Below are 23,294 nucleotides of genomic sequence, written 5' to 3' on the forward strand. Positions count from 1 at the left end.
TTTCACTGTGTAACTCTGTACAAAGAAGTTGGTATTTATGTGTTGCTGTGCAGCTCTCAGATAACTATTGAACACAGAATACGCATGGATTTACATGCACACAACACTGACATTGATTTTCTTTTAGTGCGAGCTTTCTCCTGTATGACAAATGGATATTGATGTTTAAAGTTCTTTGTATTGTATATCAACATTTAAAAAATCATGAAATGAATGTTTAGTTTTCATGAAGGTAATTAATGAAAGTGAAAGAACATCAAATGATTACATTGAAAACAAGTCTGCATCATATTAGGCACTGCAGCATTTTAGCTTTGGAGTTAATGAAAAAAATTATAGTCATTGTAAACAGAATTGGTATTGTTGAGCATTTTTTCTAGTTTTATGAACACTCAAAGTGCTTTTACACACATACCATATGTATCCATTTACTCACACATTCACACATTCAGAGGTTGCTATGTAAAGTGCCGTTCAGTATTAATTAGATCTAATTATACACATTGGAGAGGGGTCTGACTGCAGACCATTCATCTGAGAAAGGTTGTGCCGCAATTTGCTGGTACAATGTATTTTCAGTTTGAGATTTCTTTTTATTTAATTCAGCTTTATTCACAAAGTCTGACAATTACATTCATGGAGTAACCACATTGCAGACTTTACGGACTTAGCAACATTTGATAAATATAACAGAGAAAATGGTCAGAGGTCTAATCCAGGACTAAATTATGCATAGGCCTGGTTTAGAAATAGGAACAGTGGCTTGCTTCAGCTTTGTTTTGTAAAGCACTTTGTGACTTGCTCTGTGAAAGGTGCTATATTAAATAAATTTTACTTACTTACTTACTTGTTAGCTTAAACTAAAGCTAACATAGCTGTGCTAGCTGCGTAATTAACATTACTACATAAGCAAATGTAGCTAGCTAGCTTAGGCAACCTGAGCTATAGCAATCGAGCTAAAGCTAACATAGTTAAGCAGATAATATCTACTTAGCTTACTTAGCTGCTTTTTGATCTTAGCTTTAGCTATGTTAGCTACATTAGCTATGTAGCTCCATCATCTGTAGATATGTTAGCTTTAGCAAACATAACTAAAGCTTGCTTAGCAGTGTAGATATGTAGATTTAGTAGCTACTTTGAGAGCCTACCTGTAGCCATGCAGCTACATAAGCTACATAGCTCAGTCATCCGCATAGGTTATGCAGCTGCTATAACTACATTAGCTACATTTTCTGTGTTAGAATCTTTTCATGGAGGGGAAGCTTTTCTCCTGTAAGCAGACTGTTTACTCAGCTTCACTAAACCTTTTGTAATTAGGTTTTGAAGGTGGGGTTTTTAACTTTAACTGCAGTATCCTAACCTTACCCTAATCCTAAACACTAGTGCAACCCTGTTTAGTTTCAAAAGTTTAAACGTGTATTTCTGTTCTGAGATGTACAGCATCTCAGATGAATGGTCTGTGAGAATGGCCGTCAGTCTTCAGTTGAATATTCACACAACAAAGTTGATGCCACTGGGGGCAAAGTGATGTCTCCCCCAAGAGCACTTTTATTATGTAGACCAGTGGTTCTCTGTTTGTCTAGCCTCAGGACACTACACCAACACCTCCTTAATGAGAAAATACAGCCCCAGTTTATGGACTTTTCAACTGCTCAAATTAATATAGTGAAACTGTGCAGTTTGGACCTGAGAAATGGAACAAAACACTAATTACTGAGTACAGATGCAATACAAACAAACATGCTTCATCATTACAGAAGCCCCAACCCTCCAATTCCACATACTCTGTGCAGTGATCCCCACTCTGGAGACAATGGCTCTCTTTCTAGTCCATCTTCTAGTCCATCAATGACTAGCAGGCCTGCTAAAGTCATTAGCTGGGACACAACAAGTCATTAGCTGTATACAACAACTAACCCTTTCCCCTAACTATCGCATTGTCATGCCAAAGCGGGGCAGCAGAAGAGCGACAACATTGTTTTCTGTTGCAGAAAGCTTTCCATGTTGCTCTCAGCTCTGTGATGAAGAAATGTGTTGGTCTGGCTAAGATGTTCGGCTCACAGGCCATAAATACAAGCACAACAAGTAACCCTTTCCCCCTTTAACTATCACACACTCATCCTAAAGCATTTGGCAGAAGAGCAAAAACAGTCTTTCTGTAACAGAAAGCTTTTAGTGTTGCTGTCTTCGCTTGTTTTAATAAAGAAATTTCCATTTTTGACTAAAGTGCTGCTGTGACTAATTCAGACCTAATCACTTCTCCGGCAGCCAGCGTACACAAGTATTTACACAAGTTACCTTTTCCCCCTATCACATAGTCATGCCAAAGCAGGTCAGCAGAGGAGTGAAAACATCTTTCCCAACATGAAAAGCTTATAGGGTTGTTTTTATTCTTTGCCATACAGAAATGTAGCCCAGTTCTGGTTAAACAGAGGCCATGCTAATGCTAGATCTGAGTATTTAGAGCAGTGGAGGCAGCCATCAGAGGGCTTTTAGCACAAGTAAACCCTGCCCATAGCACAACTCTGTATGTATGGCCCTAGTTAACACAGTGGAGGCAGCCTTTACTGCCAGCATTCAGTCCAAGCAAACTTAACTCTGTATTCCATGGCTTGTACAAAAGGATCACTCACTCAGTCAGTTACTTACTGACTCACTTACTTAGTCAGACACAGACATTGTGTATTACATGTAGGTCAGCCAAAAAATGTTTCATTTCTGAATGTACTCATTTGTGGTAGCAGCAAGGAAAATATACAAAATAGCAGCAAATCAACCTCATATGTTTATATACTTCGCTCACATTGGACTCACAGCTGTGTGATCTTGCAATTCCCGTGTGAAGTGGTATTTTTCCTGTAATCTTGTCTCTTCTCCAGCTGCTCAGGGCTGCACTCCACAGAGTGTCTATTCAGAAGTTTACTCCAGGTCTGCAGCGCTGCATGCACACAGTTGTAGCAGAACCATGGCACACATGCAACTCTGCGGACATAGACTGATAGGAATCAGAATGAAAGAAGACATGCATGCATACATTTTAAGTTTCCTGTGATAACAAGTACACTTGGGTTGTTTTCTGAAGATCTCAGTATACACATTATCAGGGGAAATCAGCTCTGCTATTGGAGGATAATTAGATAGATAAGGCAAGACCCAGAGAAAACAACAAAAATGCACCTGTTTTCATGGCAAAATGGAGTAAAATAAAATGTACAAATGTACAGTATGTCTGCTTAGGGCTTCTGTACATTATTTTTCCCAGGCACACATTCACAGCCCACTAGAAAGAGCTACATGACCCGCTTTTGTTTCCTGGCCCATCAGTCAAGAACCATCAGTGTTAGCTTCAGGAAAATGCAAACCTTGCTTCATCTTTGATCCACAGTCGCCCTACATAATATAAAAATACATGCACTGCTTTTAAAACTACACTTAAGTGAAACAAAAACCTCAAATCACTCATTCTATAACTACATGGAGCAAATGTTGCAGATATGAGTCTCCTGTTTTTGTTTCATTAAAAGAAGAAAGGTATTTCATTAGATTTGAATGAATCAGTGCTAGTAATTATACACTGAATGCATTTGTGCACACGGTTATGTATTAAATAGTTAAGATAGTGGATGATTCAATCGAAACTTCATAAAAGAGAGGAGTAGTTGCAAGTAATTGGCCTCAAACCACCCTGTTCAGAAATAGACAGATAACAAATAATTCATCATGATTACACGGTCTTTTCTAAAACAGGTCCTGAAAACCCTGTGCTCTCTTGTTTCCCTGTGCTGCAGACATCTTTAATCTTTTCTAAACAACCTGAAAAGACCTTTAAATAACTCCTAGATAAGACTTTCTTCATGTAAGAGAATATTATATAATTAACTCTGTAGTCTGACAAAAAATGAAGTCAGAGCTATAAAACAAGCTTAAACTGGTTTTATTGATTATGAAGGATATGCATTAGCAAACTGTGGCACCAAGATGCCCACCATCCTCAGTACTCCATCTCAGTAACACAACCACAATGATTTTAACAGCATCATTCTCTCCACTCTGTGGTTTCCATCCCACTTAACTCCCTTCTCTTTCTTCCTCCCTCTCCAGATTTCAGACACGATTGCTGGGCTGCAGCTGTCCATCTCTGGCCCTCTGACTTCCATGGAGGAGCTCTTTACCGGCAGTAAACCATTCCTGGTGTCGACGCGGAACTGCCGGAGGTTATCTGAGAATGTGATCAACCTCCTCTCCTCCATCTCTCTGGCCCGCTCCAGTTTGGACGTAGACCTGGGGAATGACAGCAGTGTGAGCGGGGCATCTATCATCCCTCTGACCCCTGTCCCCCCTTCTGTGGCTCCCACAGTGGTGCCAACCAGCAGCTTGATGCCCAACCCCTTCTCACCTGGCTGGGCTGCTAACACACTGATGGTCAATGAGGACTACAGGTAAGGCTGAAAGCCAGAGAGTGAGGTATGAAGGCCAAAGTGATGATATTTTGCTCAATATCAGGCAAAAATAGATGTAAGGAATAAGGAAATAGAAAGCTCCAGCACTTGTAGTTTAGACAAATGCATTGGTCTAATAAAGTTGTTCTCTAAACTGCAAGTGTGGCTGGAGTTTTTCCTTTCCCTCAAGACTTTATTCATCCTCCATGCACTTTGGAAGTTGTTGAAGTTGTGCCAGAAATACCTACTTGAGCTCTAAATTATACAGAACTCTGCATTGCAATGCAGATTCCTCCTGTGATGAGTTTAAACACTGGTTTACAAGTTATATTGTATCTTTATGAGTTATTTTATTTTTTTGCCACCCTTGGGCTGGAGTAGGTGCATGGATGAGCTCGCAAACAACAGCCTTTCAGTACCATAAAACCCAGTGTATAAGATGCATCTTTATATAAAAAGTTGGCTATACACTGTAAGAAAAAAATAGTTGAGCTTACTTAAAAAAAATTACGGAAAGTCGTTGCCTCAAAAATAACAAGTAAACTACACTTGACTTTTGTGAGTTAAAAAAGTTGTTTGTTAGTAGTGTGCAGTACTTGTTCTACTTGAACTATTTAAGTATTCACTACTAGTTTAAAATCTATTATTTTAAGTTTTCACAACTGAGATTCAAATGTTAATTTAAGTTTGCAGGACTTAGCCTAAATCATCTACTTTGAGTGTGTAATACTTAACATTTTTAGTGCATTGTAAACACTGATAAGTTAATAGCACTCAAAATATCTTAGATAACTGATTACCTTAGAACATCAGCTACAACAAAAGTTTTGTAAGTCATCATTTCACCTAAGGTGGACTATCTTGTACCACCATTTGCAACAATGGCTGTTGGTGACCCACTTCATCAATGGCAGAGTGCCATACAACTTTCACTGATGCTGATAACATTATTAGTGCCCCCTATGGGCGGGACATCTTTAATTGAGACAGCAACTTCACTTGTGGTGCATTTTATTTATTTATTTATCTTATTTCACCTTTTTTTTTTAACCAGGAGAAGACCTCACTGAGATTAAAAATCTCTTTTTCAAAAGTGTCCTGGCAAAGACAGCTACATTAAACAGAGTGCATAAAGGTTTAGTTCCCAAAGGCATTCTGGGAAAACTGCAGATTTGCCACAACTCAAATAATATGAGTTATAACAAAAAATACTTAGATTGTTTGAGTACTGTTCACTTAAAACTGAAATAAGTTCAATCAGCTCATAAAAATAGAGTTAAAATCGCTGTTTTGGATTTTTAAGTTAACACAACTTAATTATACCCCTTTTTACTTAATTTTTTTAAAGTAAGTAAACTTAAGTAAATCAAGCCCTTTTGCTGTTATGGCAAAGACGTACAATTGACTTGTTTATAATAAGTATTTAGAACAGGTTAAGAAGAAATGAGTAATTTCAACTCAATGTTTATGAGTAAAATGGATGTTGCTTTTTACAGTGTAGCGGCTGCACTGTGGAGCAGGGATTAGCGCTGTTGCTTCACAGCAAGAAGGTCCCTGGTTCGCTTCCAGTCAGGGCCTTTCTGTGTGGAGTTTCCATGTTCTCCCTTTGCATGCATGGGTTCTCTCTGGGTACTCCAGCTTCCTCCCACCACCAAAAGACATGCTCATTAGGTTAACTGGTGACTAAATTGCCCGTAAGTGTGACTGTGAGCGTGCCTGGTTGTCTGTCTATATATGTCAGCTCTGTGATTGACTGGCGACTAATCCAGGGTGTACCCCACCCCTCGCCCAATGACAGCTGGGATAGGCTCCAGCCCCCCCTGCGACCCCTAACGGAATAAGCGGTATAGAAAACCTTAACCCCACCCAACCTATAGATCCAACAAAAAGGAGACACAAGTAACTATTAGCATTAGGGACCCTTTCCAGGGTCTTTATTTAGACCCTGATCTAAATTTTTAGCCCCCTAAGTCTTTGTCTGCTCTGAGGTTGTCAAAGATAGATTCACACATCTTTTTAAAGATTATGATTAGACACCTTATGGATATTTTATACAAAAATCTTTAGGTATGAACGCATTTTTGTAGACCTTCTTTTTTGTAATTTAATCAATGAAAACAACTCAAACAAAGTTTGTTTTTTCCATGTGGGTCCTGGGGGAGCTTTTTCGTGTGAGAAGGGAGAAAACCATGGGTATAAATCAAGCTTAGATTCATGAGAGTTGGTTGTTTATTTACGTAAATGATTTGGTGAAACTTCAACTCGACAAACATGTTTATGGTCAAACTAGCAACAGTAAATATTTGCTTTGACGGTGTACTTTCCTGTAAGAACTATAAACTAGTTCAAGACCTTGAACTGTTTATTCGTCTTTTCTCATAAATGCTTTTGTTTGTGTCTGGCATTGTGGTAATCAAACTTTAGAGGTGTTCAATAAATTAGAGTCTTTTCATATAGTTTCAGCTCATAAAACGAGCTAAAGTCTGGCTCCTTATGTATACAAAACTAACACTAATCCTTTAAGTCAACTCATATAAGGTGATTAAATGCATGATTGGAAAATTAAACTCCACATAATTGAATTGCATATGGTAGTCCCACATCATGTCTCATCAAAGTGTAACTGTTTTACATCTATCAACCACACTTTCACACTTGGACACTGCAAACTTTTATATAATCCAGCAAAAATCCTCCTAAAACTGAGTGCAGCATAAAAGCAGATGGGAGCATTTGTAGAAGAATGCACATAAACCCTCTGGATTTCACAAACTTCAGCATGCACAGACTGTTTATCAACACTGCCAGACTCCTGCTCTTGGTTTTAACAAGAGGATGAGAAAAACTTTCTGACCACCCTTCATTAATGTTGCATGTTTATCTGGATGTCTGCACTCCCACACATATTGTGGTGATGGTATGCCACTATATCCCATCAAACATAATGCACACTCTTGGAGTATTTAGTAAAAGTCCATAACTATAACACTAGTGTCGATTAATAATGTCTGCGGTTACAACAATAGGAAAGTACAGCTTTCCGTGAACAAAATGACACACACAGCAGACAGGATGTCATTCATCAGTTGTTTTTTGACAGTGAGAGGTTAAAGAGAGTTCAGCTGCCTCATAACTGCCAGAACTTTACCGCATTCCCAAAGAAGAAGTCTGCATCCTCTTATAAGCAGCAAAACTATTCAAGTTAGCCACAAGCACACACCAAGTCATTGACTCATTTTATCTGTTAAATACCAACAAATTTCCTGATAATCTTCTTAGCTAGTTTATTCTGGGAGTGGAGTAAAAGGCGAAAGTTTTAATCCCAGATCAGGTGAAAAAAAAAACAACTGAATGGACTGAACCCAGTTTATTTCACACATCAACAAAAACACAGTGTCTAAGATGGCAAATCAAAACTAATGACTTTTTATGAAGAATAAGGGAATCATTTTTAGAATTACCCCTGCAAAAAAGAGTTCAAAAAGTTACCTAAAGTGGTGTGAGAGCTTCTAAAGATAGGGCTAAATGTTCCATGACTTTTTTAAGGGGATGCAAGCCAAATAATTTGGCAACCACAGTTTAAAAGACATTAGAAGACAACATTAACCATGTGAACTCTCAGATTCTGCAAATTTTAACAACTAATATCTTCTTCAAATTGCATTATATCACATCCAGGTGTTCTTGTGTTTGACTCTAAAGCCCCTTTAACACATGGAAACCTACACAGAAAATTTCCTGGGTTGCTTGTTCATATTTGTCACTCACAGCAGGACATTTTTTAGGCAATAGAATGGTGGAGGAAGCAAAAATACTGGGGCACAAGCAAAGACAATGGAGTGAAGAGTCTGGGTTTTGTGCAAGTATGAAAAGGGCTCAAGATTTGTTTAACAATGCGTGATGTCCTTTCCAGAGGAACAGAGATGGTGGTGGTGGTGGTGGGGATACAAAATCAGTAGCACACAAAATACAACTTATAAAATGCTAGAACAAAAAACAAACAAACAAAAAAATGTAAAGGAATCCTGTCCTGACATAAGCAGCAGTTGTAACAGAGGAAAAGAAGACAAGTCAGATTGGTTTATCTTCAGCCATTGGCCATTGTTAGAAGTCCCACCCTTTCTTGATTTTGATTGGTAGGTGAAGGTAGAAGGGACATTGGCTGTGTCCAAAATCACTCCCTATTCACTATATACTGCACTATATAGTGAATTTGCCATTTTGTAGTTTAGCAATTCCCCCATCAAGACTGATGATGTCATGGGCTCATATATTTGCCCTGCTCAAATAAAAACCAAGCCCGGAAAAAGGCGAACAACTTTCTAACAGTCAAAATCAAAAATTTAGTCACATGTAGATCTCAGTGTTTTCACATGTTCATGGCAACCTTATTCCAACATGTCCAGTGTGTGAAAACACAAAATTGGGATTTGACTTTACAGGGACTTTAATGTCTCTTTCACTTTAAAAAACACACGGACAGCTAAGTGGACAAATCAAAAGTCATCTGCACATTGTGATTTCAAACATCTACCTTTTACGGTTATTCCCTTTTCAATTCATTTGCAAGTTCATGTTTTAGTCTTCAATCTACTGATTAAAACCAGGTCTGTATCCAACAGAAAGTCAGTGACCCTTGGTTTAAGACAGTAAAAAATCTAAAACAAACACAAAAATAGTTCCAAATGCAGAATAGTGGAATTGTATAATTTATTAAGAAGGTGGCGATTGATTGGGATTAAGTACAGAAATTCTGAGATTAACTGGGGCTATTTCTTTTATTTAGACACTGGTATTTAGTAATGATATTGATCTAATTACACCTGATTTACCTTTAAATATCATGATTTTCTTAATGAGTCTTTTGAAATAAATAACTTATTATTGCATATAGATTAGCTTGCATTATAATGAACAGGCAGAATTAAATGAAGAGAGGTTAATGCATTTTTTGTGAAATGAACAGAACCATCATATGATGGAGTTTACACATTTCTGACAGAGTAAAAAATGGGTATAGAGAGTGATAGCTTAATCTAACTTTTGAATGCAAACTATTAACTGATTTGACAGTAGATCAAGAAACATGATGAAAATGAAAGGTGAAACCATGCTCTCTGCATGCTCTGATTAATATATATACTGTGTACTTTAGTCATTGTATTTGTTGGATTCACACCCCCAGGTTTTGATTGTAAAGGTACTTTTCATCACTTTGACTCTTTGTTGAGCAGGGTTGAGTTGTACTGCTTTGACAAGATGTAGTGTCATGTTTTGTGTATTTGTGTATTGAACGGATTTTAATGTCACAGATTGTAAGAAATAACAAAAAAAGACTTAAGAAAATGGTGGAGGGCTGTGGAAAAAAAACCCTCTGAACAGACCCTGATTTGAGATTTTCTAGTCAAAGTAGTTTTTGGATTAAAGGCAACACTTAGCATGTACAGCTGTTTCTCTTTCTCTTTGCTATAGGTGGTTATCGTATGTGTTGCTGCTGCTCCTCGATCTCATAGTGTGTCTCTTCATTCTGCTGGGACTGGCCAAGCAAGCTCGCTGGCTGCTCATCCTGTGAGTACACATTCCTGCACTTAAACACACACACTTTTTTGATGTACAACAGAGGATTGATGGTCAAAGTGTCCTCTTGGCTGAAGAGTTTGTGTTGCTCTCCCTCTCAGGATGACCGTGCTGGCCTGGCTGGCTCTCTTCCTGAGCTGGGGCTCCCTGGGTTTGGAGACAGCGACTGTAGTGGTGAGTAGACCCAGGACAAGAGCTCTGCAGAGGGGAGGAGGGAGAGCTGGAGGAATAGGAAGTGAATGAGGTCGTTATTGGGAGGATTTGCCCGCTACAGCTGAGGAAAGAGAGCTATAGGAGGCCGACCCATGATGATGGCAGGCCAAAGCTCTGTGTGTATGTGCTTGTGTATACGTGAGTGTGTCATTTCTGCACCCATTGTGCTAAACTGTGAAAAGACCTGCCTCCTAGGGAACGCTGCAGCCGTGGCAGAGGACCAAAAAGGCAGGAAAATGGGGCAGAGATTAAAGATTCAATGCGCGTGTGCACATTTGTGAACAAAGTGTGTTTGTGCAGAGAAGTGTGTGTTTTTCCATGCAAGTGTGTTTGTGAGTGTGTGGGCGTTTTGTGGCTTGGAAAAGTGAAGATGGGAGATGAGAAGTGCTTTCAGGAGAGGAAGAGGGGAAGAGAGGGAAGGGAGGAGGAGGAGAGTGCATCTTCAGATCATTTAGAGAGAGAGAGAGAGAGCAGTGTAAGGCTTGAAGATGGAGCTGTACCTCGTTCCCTGGGGCTTCACAGGGAGGATGTAAGGAGGTGCAAGTGTGAGTTTAATCCTGTGAAAGTGAAATTCACAAACATGAGAGTTGAACAGAATTCCAGCTGTGCTTTTATCGCCTGAACATGACAACAAAACAAAAGTGCTGTGATTTACACACATGACTATGGCCACTTTTAAAGGCAGGACAAGAAAACAAGAATGTTTTCAAGCCTCAAACAGAGGAGTGTCCTTTTTCTGTTCACCCTCTGAAGTTTGGTCCCATTCTCTGAAGGGGGACACTGTTTTGGGGGGCTGTTTTTCTGCACTGCTGCGCACTTTAAAAGTCCCAGTGTCATGTGGAGCTGGCAGGAGATGTCCCAAGTTCTGTGGGTCTGAACAGAGCTGCTCTGTCCCTGAGCGCTGACAGGGAAACAAAGGCCCAGCTGTGGGTCTGCCCACTTCATTCTGCTTTTTTCCCGTCAGCCGCCTGGCGCTCTGAGTGTGTCTCTCACTCCCTCTTCTGGTGGGGTGATCTCAAGCTGAGTGTGCTTGTGGGTGAACTGTGTCTGAAAGTAGGCCAGACTGTGCAGGAATGTATGGAGATGATGTGGAAAAAGGGGTTAACAGAGGCGAGGCTATGATTGATGAGCTAATGGAAAAAAAAACTAGATGTCAGGTTTATGAGGACAGCATGTGACACATCGAATCAATATTCACCACTGTTTTGTGAGCTGCTGTCACATATTAGAAGAGGTAAGTATGTCAGTCGGTCAGTATGTCCACTAACTTGTTCCCTTGTGATCATTTTCTCTTCTGCCCTCCATCTTTTGCCTCATCTGTCCCTCTCTTCTGCTGTTTTACTGCCCTGTCATCCTCTCTCTATATCCCTGTCATTCCTCACACTGTCAGGCTCTCAGCGACTTCTGCTCAGATCCAAACATGTTTGTCCTCAACTCCACCCAGTTCAACTCCGGGACCAGCTCAGGTAGGATATTTAATCTAACAGCGCATTTGTCTTTCTGATTCTGCAGTAAACTTGATTTTCTTTTGTCCTCTGGTGTTTACTTGCCCATTCAGATGTGTTGGATTATTACCTGACCTGCAGCAGGCGCATGAACAGTCCGTTCCAGCAGGTAATGTGACCTCACATGTCTGGTATATATAGCATGGCACATTGCATGCATTAAGCTGACACCCTCGTTGATTTAAAGTAAATGAACAGGCTGCAGCTCAGGCTGGCTCAAGGCCGGTTAAGGACAAATTCTGTGAGGATGGGATTGCACAGCTGTTACTGCATGTCCTTTCCTTACATGATTTGCCCTACATGCACAGCATATTAATGGTGTATTTCAGCCATAATACAAAATGTTTTCACTCTTAACTTCTCTGACTTGCTGGCTTCAGCTGCTGACCCAGTCACAGAGGGCGCTATCCAATATCCACACACATCTCTCCAGTCTGGACAGAAACGCTCTCACACAGTTTCCCAAAGCTGAGGTATGTTTACACAAAACCACTGCTACCAACAAAACATAAAAACCTACAAAAAATATGTGTTAAAAACTAAACAACCATGGGATGCCTTCTTGCATCATAAGGAGTGCCTTCAAAATGCTTTATACGCAACCAAGAATTACTTTGAATATGCAGATCTTTGGCTGTCCCCACTTAAATAATTTAACATTTTTAAAGGGCACCTCAACAGAGAAAAGGTTCAGAAAAGCTGCACTAGGACACGATGCAATACAGTATGTTAGGATAGGATACGATAGGATAGGATAGAATATGTTCCGATAAAATAGGATAAATTAGGAAAGGATGTAATAGGATAGGAAAGAATATGATACATTAGAATACAATAGGATACATTAGGATGGGATAAGATACAATACAATAGAATAGGACAGGATTGGATACAATACAGTACCATACAATATGATACAAACGTATAGGATACAATGCATTAGGATAGGATAGGATAGGATAGGATACAATATGATCATGATCAATACATAGGATAGGATACATTAGGATTGGATAGAATGGGTTAGGATATGATATGATGGGACACAACAGGATAGCATAGGAAATGATATGATAATAAATGATAGGGTATAATATGATACAAAACTAGATATGATACAACCCGCAACGATACAAACCACACAAGGTACACTTCGAAACTTGACAGGATATGATATGTAACAAAAAACTATATGATACCGTAGGATTTGATAAGATGCAGTATGATAGGTAAAACCATACAATAGGATATGATCAGTTACAATAGAATACAAGATGCCATACCATTCAATATGATACAATGTGATATGAAACGAGATGTGACACAATACCATGCCATGAGATTCAATAAAACATGCCATGCCATACCATACCATACCATACCATACCATACCATGCCATGCCATACCATACCATACCATACCATACCATGCCATCCCATCCCATTCAACCCAAAATGAGATACAATACAAAAGGATATGATGCAAAACATGACATGATAAGAAATGAGACACTCTATGTTACCATATGATACATAAGCACATAAAATATGACACAGTGTATGTAATGAGCTATAATACAACACGATATAATAGGTTTTCTCCTTGGGTGAACTTGTGTTGGACAATAATCCACATGCACATGAAGTAACGCATACCAATTAAGAACCACGACTATATATTGCACATACCTATAATGCACAAGATTTGCATAGATATAGTAATAATACTCATTACAATGAGAAGAAGTTAACAATCAAAATGAAAATATGAGAGAGAGAGAACATCATGGCGTTACTGTACAGCCTGTGCACACTCAGCAGAAAGTAGCAGCAGCACATGATTCTGGGTTGCAAGCAGGGCAGTGCCACCGGAAATATGTCGCAAATTTGTGCCTCACATGTTTTTCATAAACCTGAACTAAAGCTGTCTCAGTAACTCGTATGTTTCTAAGAAATATCTTCAAAATGATGGCAGGAACACGCAAGCAGAGCTGAGATATTGCTCAGGATAGCAAAAGGCATAAAAGACGCCCACACTCTACTGAAATAAAACAAGGGCATATACTGTACGTTACGTAAATCACAAAGATAAAGTATTTTTGTCTTTCTTTTAGAGTGGTGGCCCACCCCTCAAATGAATGCTGCTATCACTCTCTGCTTTCATAATGCACAACTATGAACAAACAAAATCTAGGTTTTGTTTAAAATACATTGCAAAATAATTTATTTTTGGAAAAACAGCTAACACAAATTAATAAAGTAGCACAACACCTTATAAAGTGGAAAAAATGAGTGAATGCAATCTAAAAAATGTCTTCCCTTGCCTATATTTGGAATGAAGACATTTCTGAGAGGGTCCTTTATAGTTTACTCTTACCTTTGTCCTGTCTCCACACTTGTCTTTATTTTATAACTTACTGTGCCTGGTTTTTTTTTTTCTGTCATTGTAGAAATCACTCAGGGAGGTTCAGCAGATACTTAACTCCACAGAGGGAAACTTTCATCAGCTGGTGGCGCTACTGAACTGCAGAGGTCTTAATAAGGTAACAGGATACACAGTGCATAAATAAGCTTGTATAGAGGCCTGCAGGGATGATGGATTTTTATATTTTAATCCAGGAGTTGTGCAGGTTCCATCAATGAAAAGCCAATGGGTTATTGGATTATCTCTGAAGTTTATGAAACTTGCACCCTTTGTTCACCAAGATAATCTTCACAAGTGAACTCTTCTTTCATTATTTTTGAAGCTTAATCTGCAAAAGTGAGGAGCTAATGTTAGGTTATAAAGGAATGTCTCCACAGTTGACTGATGTTAATGTCATCTCTACTAAGCCTCTAACTTTCTTCTTGTGACCCGATGAAGTTAATGGTCATGGCTGTGAAATGTTAGTCTAACATCATTTTTCTAGTAGCAGTTTACCATGGGAGGCTGTTTAATGTCCCTGACAGACTCTGTAGCCTAAGTTAGCCACTTATTAGCATTTGCCTTTTGTACAACATGAAAAAGCTTCAAAATTCCCAAATGGGCACTTCCTGAATGTATCAGATTTAAAGAAAAAAACATTAAAGCTTGTGTTTATCACAGACTTTACTTTGATCATCTGAAGTCCTTCAATGCTAATTCCTGCCTTAGCAACCCTTAATTGATGACAAAACACAAAGAAACATGTAAAGTACTGTGCAGAACTTTTGAGCATGTTCTGGCCAAAAATTCAGGCCAAATCAAGACTTCTAACAGCAAATTAGCCCACCTTAGGGTACCATGAGTAAGAAGAAGGACTGACACAATCCAGATCATGATTCAGATGTCCTTGCATATTGCCAGGGATATGGGGAAATAATCTGTTGAAAAATAAAGTCCCCACCTTTAAGGCAAAGTAAAGGCTGGTGAGTAAGCATGGCCTAGAGAACAGTCTGGGTGCTTAGTAGGGTTGGCAAGAGCCCCTAAATGTGCTGTGGATGTCCCAAAGTTCTGAAAACTGCTGGTGGTCACTGGAGGTATTACCAGACAAAGGAACTGCTGTTGAGCTTAACTTTGATTCTGCAACACCCTCCCCCTCTTCGTTGTGGTACATCAGGCCAATGATGAATCCTTAGTGCCCTACATGATTAAATGCATGCACAAGACTTCAACCAAATAACAGACCTTTTCACTGTTTTCTGTAGGACTACATCGACTCTTTGAAAGGTCTGTGCTATGATGGGATGGAGGGACTGCTCTACCTCTCTCTCTACTCATTCCTCTCTGCTCTGGCCTTCACTGCCATCCTCTGCTCCCTACCTGGTGCCTGGAGGAGCTTCCCCAGGTGGGAGAATGCAGGATTATGTGTATAGTGAATATGTTTGTATTAATTCTCATAAAATGTAGGACAAGTAGGACAAGTAGCATATACGCTGCCAGAGTTGTTAGAAAAAGAGGGAGTGTGAGTCATAAGAGCACTAGATTCACTGTCAAGGAGGGGTCTAAACTCCTCTGCTGCTACATTTAAAAGAGATGGTGTACAAAGGCACCAGTTTCAGGGTTTAAGATATCTTTATCAGTGCCTAAAAAGGTAAAATTGTTGCGCATACTGGAGATCTGTCATAAAATCAACACATTACAACAATAGAGACCTCCGACCTCAACTTTTGATGTATGTTCACCCCTATAACTGTCTCTTTTGACAGTTGTCCTATCAGTAGGGGCCAAAACCAACCAAAAGAGAAAGCTAATGAGAATCAATAAATCAGAATCACTCAAGGTAGAATACTGGAGCATGCCAGAAATAACTGGATGTAATTTAAGTGTGATCGGTTTTTGGGAGGTCAGTTGCACACCTAATAATATAACACAGCAAGACTACAACCTTGAGATGTTTCCATCTTGTTTGAGTTTTTCTGTATGCTCTTGTGAACCATCCAGAAAATGTGTTTTATGTTTTTGGTAATTACTTGCCTTGAGACAGATGAAGTTTGTGTTAATTCTGGCACACTTACATTGATGTGTATTGCGGATATGTCATTAATTTGTCCTGTCTTGATTCAATGAACTTAATTTACAAAAATCAATTGATTACAGCTGTAGAGTTGGTTTTACTCTGTCTCCTGGGTGGATTTATTTGGGTTTTGGTTTATTCCAAATAATAGAGTGTAGTGTTACAGAGCTATAAAGTGGGAACATTTGTTGAAATGCTTTAAGACAGTGGTTCTACTAGTCAAACCCCCTTATGAGAAATTGTGATCCAAATTTTTAAAAATGTCCGGCCTCTTAAATTTTCATAAAGAAAAAATATTCCTAATTGGAAAAAAGTTTGATTGAAAAAGGAGACAGAACAAAACAAACACATTTATTAAGCACATAAATACAGAAATACATACTAAATGCACACTATTTATTTTACTGTTTTCACAAAAACACCATAGAAATTCAGTAATTTCTTGAGGACTTCCATTATTATCTCGGCAAAACCAGCTTTGTTATGTGGGGTAAAGGAGACCCACTGGAAACGACTTTGTGACCCATTTTTGGGTGGCTGCTTTAAGACACTATAGAGAGGGTAGCTTGTTTTTTGGGAAAACTGAAGTGCTATGTACGTTTTCGATTTGGTACAGGCAAGCCAACATAATTTCTTGGCCCAATTTTGTGTAAAACTATGCAGATAAAACGTTCCCCTTTATAGCCACTATGCCCCGGATCTCTCTGAGTTCGTAATAACCACAGGAGCAACTTTCACAGAAATCACCAGAGGCTTATGCCACTACTATAGCTAAGTACCTCGTACGACCCAACTTCAAAAATCCTGAAATACCCCTTTGAATGTAACTTTTTAAAAGTTTTAAAATTGGTCCTCACTACATACAGTTAAACTTCTCTTTTGCCAGTCTTAAATATTTTACAGTACGACAGAGCTGCAGTATCTCTTGGAGCTCTGTGGCAAGGTGGATCTCCTCTGTAAAGAACAAGGCAAGGAGTCAACCTCAAAGCAAAGCAATACTAATGAAGAATACACACTGAGGGTTTTGTTGGAGCATCTAGAGTCACTGCCTCTAACTCAGAGGATAACCTTACTTCTGGTGCAAATGTGTCTCACCAAAACAACAACAATCCATCAAAACATGAGCAAAGGAATCCCAGCAGTGACTTATTTTAAGTTTTTATCTGTGAAACTACTAAAAATGTACATAGATTTTTGACATCTTGGGGGACTCAGCTTTTCTTAGATACAAGTAAGGGAGGCTCCAGGGAAAAGTTTGGGAACCACTGATGAGGTAGTTTGTAATTTGTAGCTAATAGAGCAGCATGTTTTCTTGGCACCATTTTTAACCACTCTGCCTTTTAATTTTCTTCAAATTATGAGTATCTAATTATCCTGAACAGTGAGGAAGAGAAAATTTAGCTAAACTTAGATTAGAATAATGTATCTATATTATTAAGGGTGCAGAAAAAGCTAATGGCTCCCATCACTTCTCTCCTCACTCCTGCTCCTCTCTCTCTCTTTCTTTAATGACCACAGTGAATCGGAGGAGTACGAAGACTCAGACAGCGAGAGTGAGGACCCCTTCACCTCCCATCAGGCACGTAGACCTCAGGCCTCGGGGTCTCAGCGAGGGGCCATGGCCCCCTTCTATAATTACCCGGGGGCCGGGTGGACACCCCCCTTTTCTAGCGCGCCGCCCCTCCCGTGAGTAACACAGACACACAGACACGCAGACAGACAGACAGACAGAAAGAACAGCCCAGATGTTTCAGGAAGTAGAGGATAATGTTCTTAGATAAGAATTGTCTTCAGACTTGGGGGTTTGTGTGTAGATTTGATCTTAAGGGCAACATTTAATCTAATGCCCCCAAGATTAGAGATCATGCACAGGAGCAGGATGACAACACAGTTATATTTTATAATTAAACACTGATCAAATTTCTGCAGACACATAGCGTTTTGGGTGAAAGAATTGTGTTTGAAACACAAATTTCTCCCTAAAACAAATATGTATGTGAGTGACACACATGTAAGACTTTGCACATGTATTTTTAAGGGTTTAGTGTTCAGTGTAGTATAGTCAGCTAGGCATTCACACTTTTGTATACATGTAGTCTTAGTGTAAATCCATAGACAGGTCATCACACGCATTGCAGACAGACACACAGACAGGTCAATATGGACTCCAGTGTAGGCAGAGAAACAGACACAACTCCAGAGGTCTGTCTGTCTGTCTGTGTGTCTGTCTATCCGTCTGTCGAGTGTTTCAGGACAGACGGTGTGTAGGCCGCTCGTTCATTTCACAGATCTGGTCGCAAATGGCGTCCTGTCTCCTAAACAGCAGCAGAGTGCTGCTGTGTTGGGGGGAGGGTGTCATTGACGAGGCCGCGCTCGTAAAAACTCCGGCGATGTGAGGCTCAGGTTGACTATAGGTAACCCCTTCCCTCACCCTCACCCACCCATCCGCCCACACCCACTGCATCTTTCTCATCCGCCTCCTTACTGTGGTGTCCCAATCTCTCCAGTTATCTCCAGCTTCTTTAAGCCTCCTGCTTCCTTTTTTTAGTTCTCCCTCTTTTTCTCACTTTATATTTCTCATCTTTTAAGTTTTCTCCTCCCTCTCACCTTCACTGGTGTTTACAAGCTTAGTTAGAGGAACATATTCGTGGACTATTTAACTTCTAATATCAGCTGCTTTCATATCTAATTTTAAGGCAAAAAAAGAAAAGATTGCTGACTAAACTGAACCATCAAGGCTCAGAGACACAGCCAGCACTAAAAATACAGTCCACTCTTTTTGGAACCAATCAGCTCGGGATTGCTTTAAAAGCTTTCTGGGGTTTTTCATGCAGATAAACAGATTCATAAGGAGACCAGCTGAAATGAGGCTGATGAGTCACACCCAGCTTTAAATGCATATAATAGCAGATTATTGTATGAATCCTGCAGTCAGGAGTGGACTGTATGCTGCTCACAGTGCCTGTAGTTTTAAGTCAAACTAGTTCTACTGAGTGCTGTTTTTCCGCACTATATTTCTAACCGCTCTCTCTCCTTCTTCCCTGTTACCTGTCCTTGGGTCCCGTCACCCTGCGGCCCCTCCCCTCTCCTCCATCCCCTGTGTCTTTCTCAATGTGTCTCACCCCTGTTTCCCTCTCTTCTTCATCCTCCGCTCCTCCTCTCCCTCTCTCTTCTGTCCTTGTCTCTTTCTATCTCTATACAGGACTCCAAACGTTTCCTCCAATGGCAACCCTGGCTATGAGAGCCTCCCCTTGACTGACAGGCAGTCCCCACCCCCCTCTGTGAGTTCCTCTGTACTTGTGACACCATCGAAGTCTCTCTGCCTTTACTGAATCGCTGCTCTCAGTGCACACGCTCGCTTTTGATAATCTGGAGTAAACGGGCAAACATGGTGGCGAAGCTTCGACCTTGCTGGACCCTGTGAGACCGGCTCTTTGTTCTTTTTTGGGGCAACGCCGCAAATCATGCAAAGACATGACAGAGCAATGACATATTTTCACTATTATGAATGAATTTCAATTCAGTTCATTTCAATGAACTGTCAATTCTTTGACAGTGAGGTCAAATCACAAGTGTTTTATGTTTTATTCTCACTATCTGACCCTTTCAGAAAGACTCGTTGAGCAGACACTTTCAGTGAGTTGAGTTACAGTCATGGACGAAAGTGTTGGCACCCCTGGAATTTTTCCAGAAAATACTCAATTTCTCCCAGATATTGTTGCAATTAGAAATGTTTTTGGTATACACATTTATTTCCTTAATGTGCACTGGAACAACACAAAAAAAACAGAAGAAAAAAGCCAAAAATGACATATTTTACACAAAACTCAACAATGGGCTGGGCAAAATTATTGGCATCGTTTTAAACTGTGGGTAAATCATTTTATTTTAAGCATGTGATGCTCATTTAAACTCATCTGTGGCAGTAACAGGTGCTGGCAATCTAGAAATCACACCTGAAGCCAGTTAGAGTGTATAAAAGTTGACTCACCCTTTGTGTTGTGTGCCTGTGTGTGTCACACCAAGCATGGAGAAAAGAAAGAAGAGATGAGAATTGTCCGAGGACTTAAGAAGCAAAATTGTGGAAAAATATGAACAATCTCAAGGTTACAAGACCATCTCCAGAGATCTTGAAATTCCTTTGTCCACTGTGCGTAATATAATCAAGAAGTTTATAACTCATGGAACTGTGGCTAATCACCCTGGACGTTGACGGAAGAGAAAAAAATGACAAAAAAAATGCAACGCAGGATAGTTGGAATGGTGGATAAACATCCTCAGTCGACTTCCACACAAATTCAGGCTGTCCTGCAAACTCAGGGTGCAAAAGTGTCAGCTCAGACCATACGTCGCCATCTGAATGAGATGAAGTCTATGCATGGAGGAGACCAAGGAGAACCCCACTGCTGACAAAGAGACATGAAAAGCCAGAGTGGAGTTTGCAAAAATGTACCTGAGTAAGCCTCAGTCCTTCTGGGAAAACATTTTGTGGACGGATGAGACTAAGGTAGAGCTTTTTGGAAAAGCATGTCATTCCACTGTTTACAGAAAACAGAATGAGGCCTACAAAGAAAAGAACACAGTACCTTCGGTCAAACATGGTGGAGGTTCAAAGATATTTAGGGGTTGTTTTGCTGCCTCTGGCACTGGATGCCTTCACTGTGTGCAAGGCATCATGAAATCTGGAGACTATCAAAAGATTTTGGTCCGCAATGTAGGGCCCAGTGTCAGAAAGCTGGGTCTACATCAGAGGTCATGGGTGTTCAAGCAGGACAATGACCCAAAAAACACCTCAAAAAGCCCCAAGAAATGGTTGGAGACAAAGCGCTGGAGAGTTATGAAGTGGCCAGCAAATAGTCCGGAACTAAATCCCATTGAACGCCTATGAAGAGATCTCAAAATTGCTGTTGCAAGAAGGCACCCTTCAAGTCTGAGAGACCTGGAGCAGTTTGCAAAAGAAGAGTGGTCCAAAATTCCAGTTTAGAGGTGTAAGAAGCTTGTTGATGGTTAAAGGAAGTGATTGGTTTCAGTTATTTTTTCCCAAGGGTGTGCAACCAAATATTAAGTTGAGGGTACCAACAAGTTTGTCTGGCCCATTTTTTTGAATTTTGTGTAAAATTATGTCAATTTTGGCTTTTTTCTTTTTTTTCGGTGTTGTTCCAATGCACATAAAGGAGATAAATGTGTGTATACTAAAAACATTTGTAATTGCAACAATTTCTGGGAGAAATGGTGTATTTTCTGGAAAAATTCTGGGGGTGCCAATACTTTCATCCATGACTGCATAATCAACACTCAGCTGGCATTGAATTCCTTACCTTGGACACAGGGCAAAAAAAATTAAAAAAGGGTGCTGATATGCAATAAATTTCAGAATGTATTCAGATCCCCTTCACCTTTTTTTTTAATGTTGTTATGTTGCAGCCTGATACTACAGCCAGTCAAACACATTTTTATTCTCATTAATCTACACTGAGTATCCCATAATGACAAAGTAAAAACAGAATTTCAAAAATTTTTGCAAATGTTTAAAAAATAAAAACTGAAATATCCAATGACATTAGAAGCACCTTTGGCAGCAGTTACAGCCTGAAGTCTTTTCAGGTCTTTTTCAGGTTTTTTTGATATGTTCAGCCATCAGCTCAGTCTGAGGTTCTGAGCACTGAAGAGCAAGTTTTCATTGAGGATAACTCTGTACTTTGCTCCATTCAGTTTTCCCTCTACCCTGACCAATCTCCCAGTCCCTGCTAGTGAAAACACCCCCACAGCATGATGCTGCCACACCATGCTTCACTGTTGGGATTGTATTAGGCAGGTCATGAGCAGAATTGCCCTGATCAGTGGAGGGCTACAGTAATGTTAGTCCTTCTGGAACTTCATCCCATCTCCACGCAGGATCTCTGGAGCTCAGTCAGAGTGACTATCTGGTCCTTGGTCACCGCTCTTACCAAGGCCCCTCTACCCTGGTTGCTCAATTTGGTTAGGCAACCAGCTCATGGGTCTCTGGGTTCTGCAGCAGTTCCTTTGACCTCATGGTTTGGTTTTTGCTCTGTTATGCATTGTCAGCTATGATGCCTTCTATAGAGAGGTGTGTGCCTTTCCAAATCATCTAATCAAAATGATTTGCCACAGGTGGACTCCAGTCAAGGTGTAGAAACATCTTAGCAAAGATTGGGAGAACTGGGAGGAACCGGAGTCAAATTTGGGTCTGAATGCTTATGTCTGGATGTCAGCGTGATGGTTCCGTTTTTTATTTTTCATAAATTTGCAAACATTTCTAAAGTTTCTTTTTACTTTGTCATTATTGGGTACTGAGTCTAGAATGAGAATAAAAATGGATATAATTTTTGTAGCATCAGGCTGCAGCATAGCAAAACTGAAAAAACATCACTTTTTTTTTTTTTTAAAACAAAGTATATCACTCTGCGTAAGCCCTGTGCTCTAAACACAGTATGTTATCATTCCAGCAGGGTTTGTCCTGATTCATCCAGCTGGTACCTCTGAATCACAAAACAGACATTTATATAACTCACTGCATGATAGAACATACAAATAATGTTCATCACCCTCAGTAGCTGTTCTATGGTAACCATGGATACGGACAAATAGACAGACTAACACATAAAGCTGATGCAACAGGTTGTTCTTTTTATTTAGTTCAGTACGCTTGGTTGTAGAGCTGTTGCATCAAAGCAATAACACACCTAAAGTCAAGTTGCTGTTGAGGGTATCAGCAAAGCTTTGATTTTCTTTGGCACTAAGAAGGTGAAAGACCTTTAGAAGCATTTCATGTGTGAATAGTCTTTGTTACTGACTGCCAAATGTTCACTACCAGGCCCCTAGCTGGCCTAGTGGAAAGGTGGAGGGTTTTCTTTTTATCCAGCAGCAGCCCCTCTCCCTTTTTTTGAGATTTATTTTTAGTTGCAAATGTAGTGCAGCTGTACCACACGTGTTAACACAACCATGAAGAAAAATCACAAAAGTAGTACTTAGATGTTTTGTTGTTGGATAAGTCTATTATAATCTGCTGATATATATATATATATATATATATAAATTTTTTTGGGGGGGGGTGATTTTTCTGT

General features: G+C 39.8%; 1 protein-coding gene across 2 annotated transcripts in view; it reads left to right on the forward strand.

Annotated features, from left to right (window-relative positions):
* The window catches only part of ttyh1 (tweety family member 1), a 49,263-nt gene that overhangs the window by 21,966 nt on the left and 4,003 nt on the right, over positions 1-23,294 (forward strand). Inside the window, exons 5-14 of one of the 2 annotated variants that reach the window (XM_041793884.1) lie at positions 4,102-4,439; positions 9,912-10,007; positions 10,118-10,190; positions 11,620-11,695; positions 11,788-11,843; positions 12,115-12,207; positions 14,185-14,277; positions 15,401-15,540; positions 17,728-17,895; positions 19,412-19,490. In XM_041793884.1, the coding sequence (XP_041649818.1) occupies positions 4,102-4,439; positions 9,912-10,007; positions 10,118-10,190; positions 11,620-11,695; positions 11,788-11,843; positions 12,115-12,207; positions 14,185-14,277; positions 15,401-15,540; positions 17,728-17,895; positions 19,412-19,490 (1,212 nt within the window). The remainder of the gene's footprint in view (positions 1-4,101; positions 4,440-9,911; positions 10,008-10,117; positions 10,191-11,619; positions 11,696-11,787; positions 11,844-12,114; positions 12,208-14,184; positions 14,278-15,400; positions 15,541-17,727; positions 17,896-19,411; positions 19,491-23,294) is intronic. The other variant, XM_041793885.1, reaches the window with a different exon arrangement.

Source organism: Cheilinus undulatus, linkage group 8 (genome assembly GCF_018320785.1).
Source record: "Cheilinus undulatus linkage group 8, ASM1832078v1, whole genome shotgun sequence".
Lineage (NCBI taxonomy): Eukaryota > Metazoa > Chordata > Actinopteri > Labriformes > Labridae > Cheilinus > Cheilinus undulatus.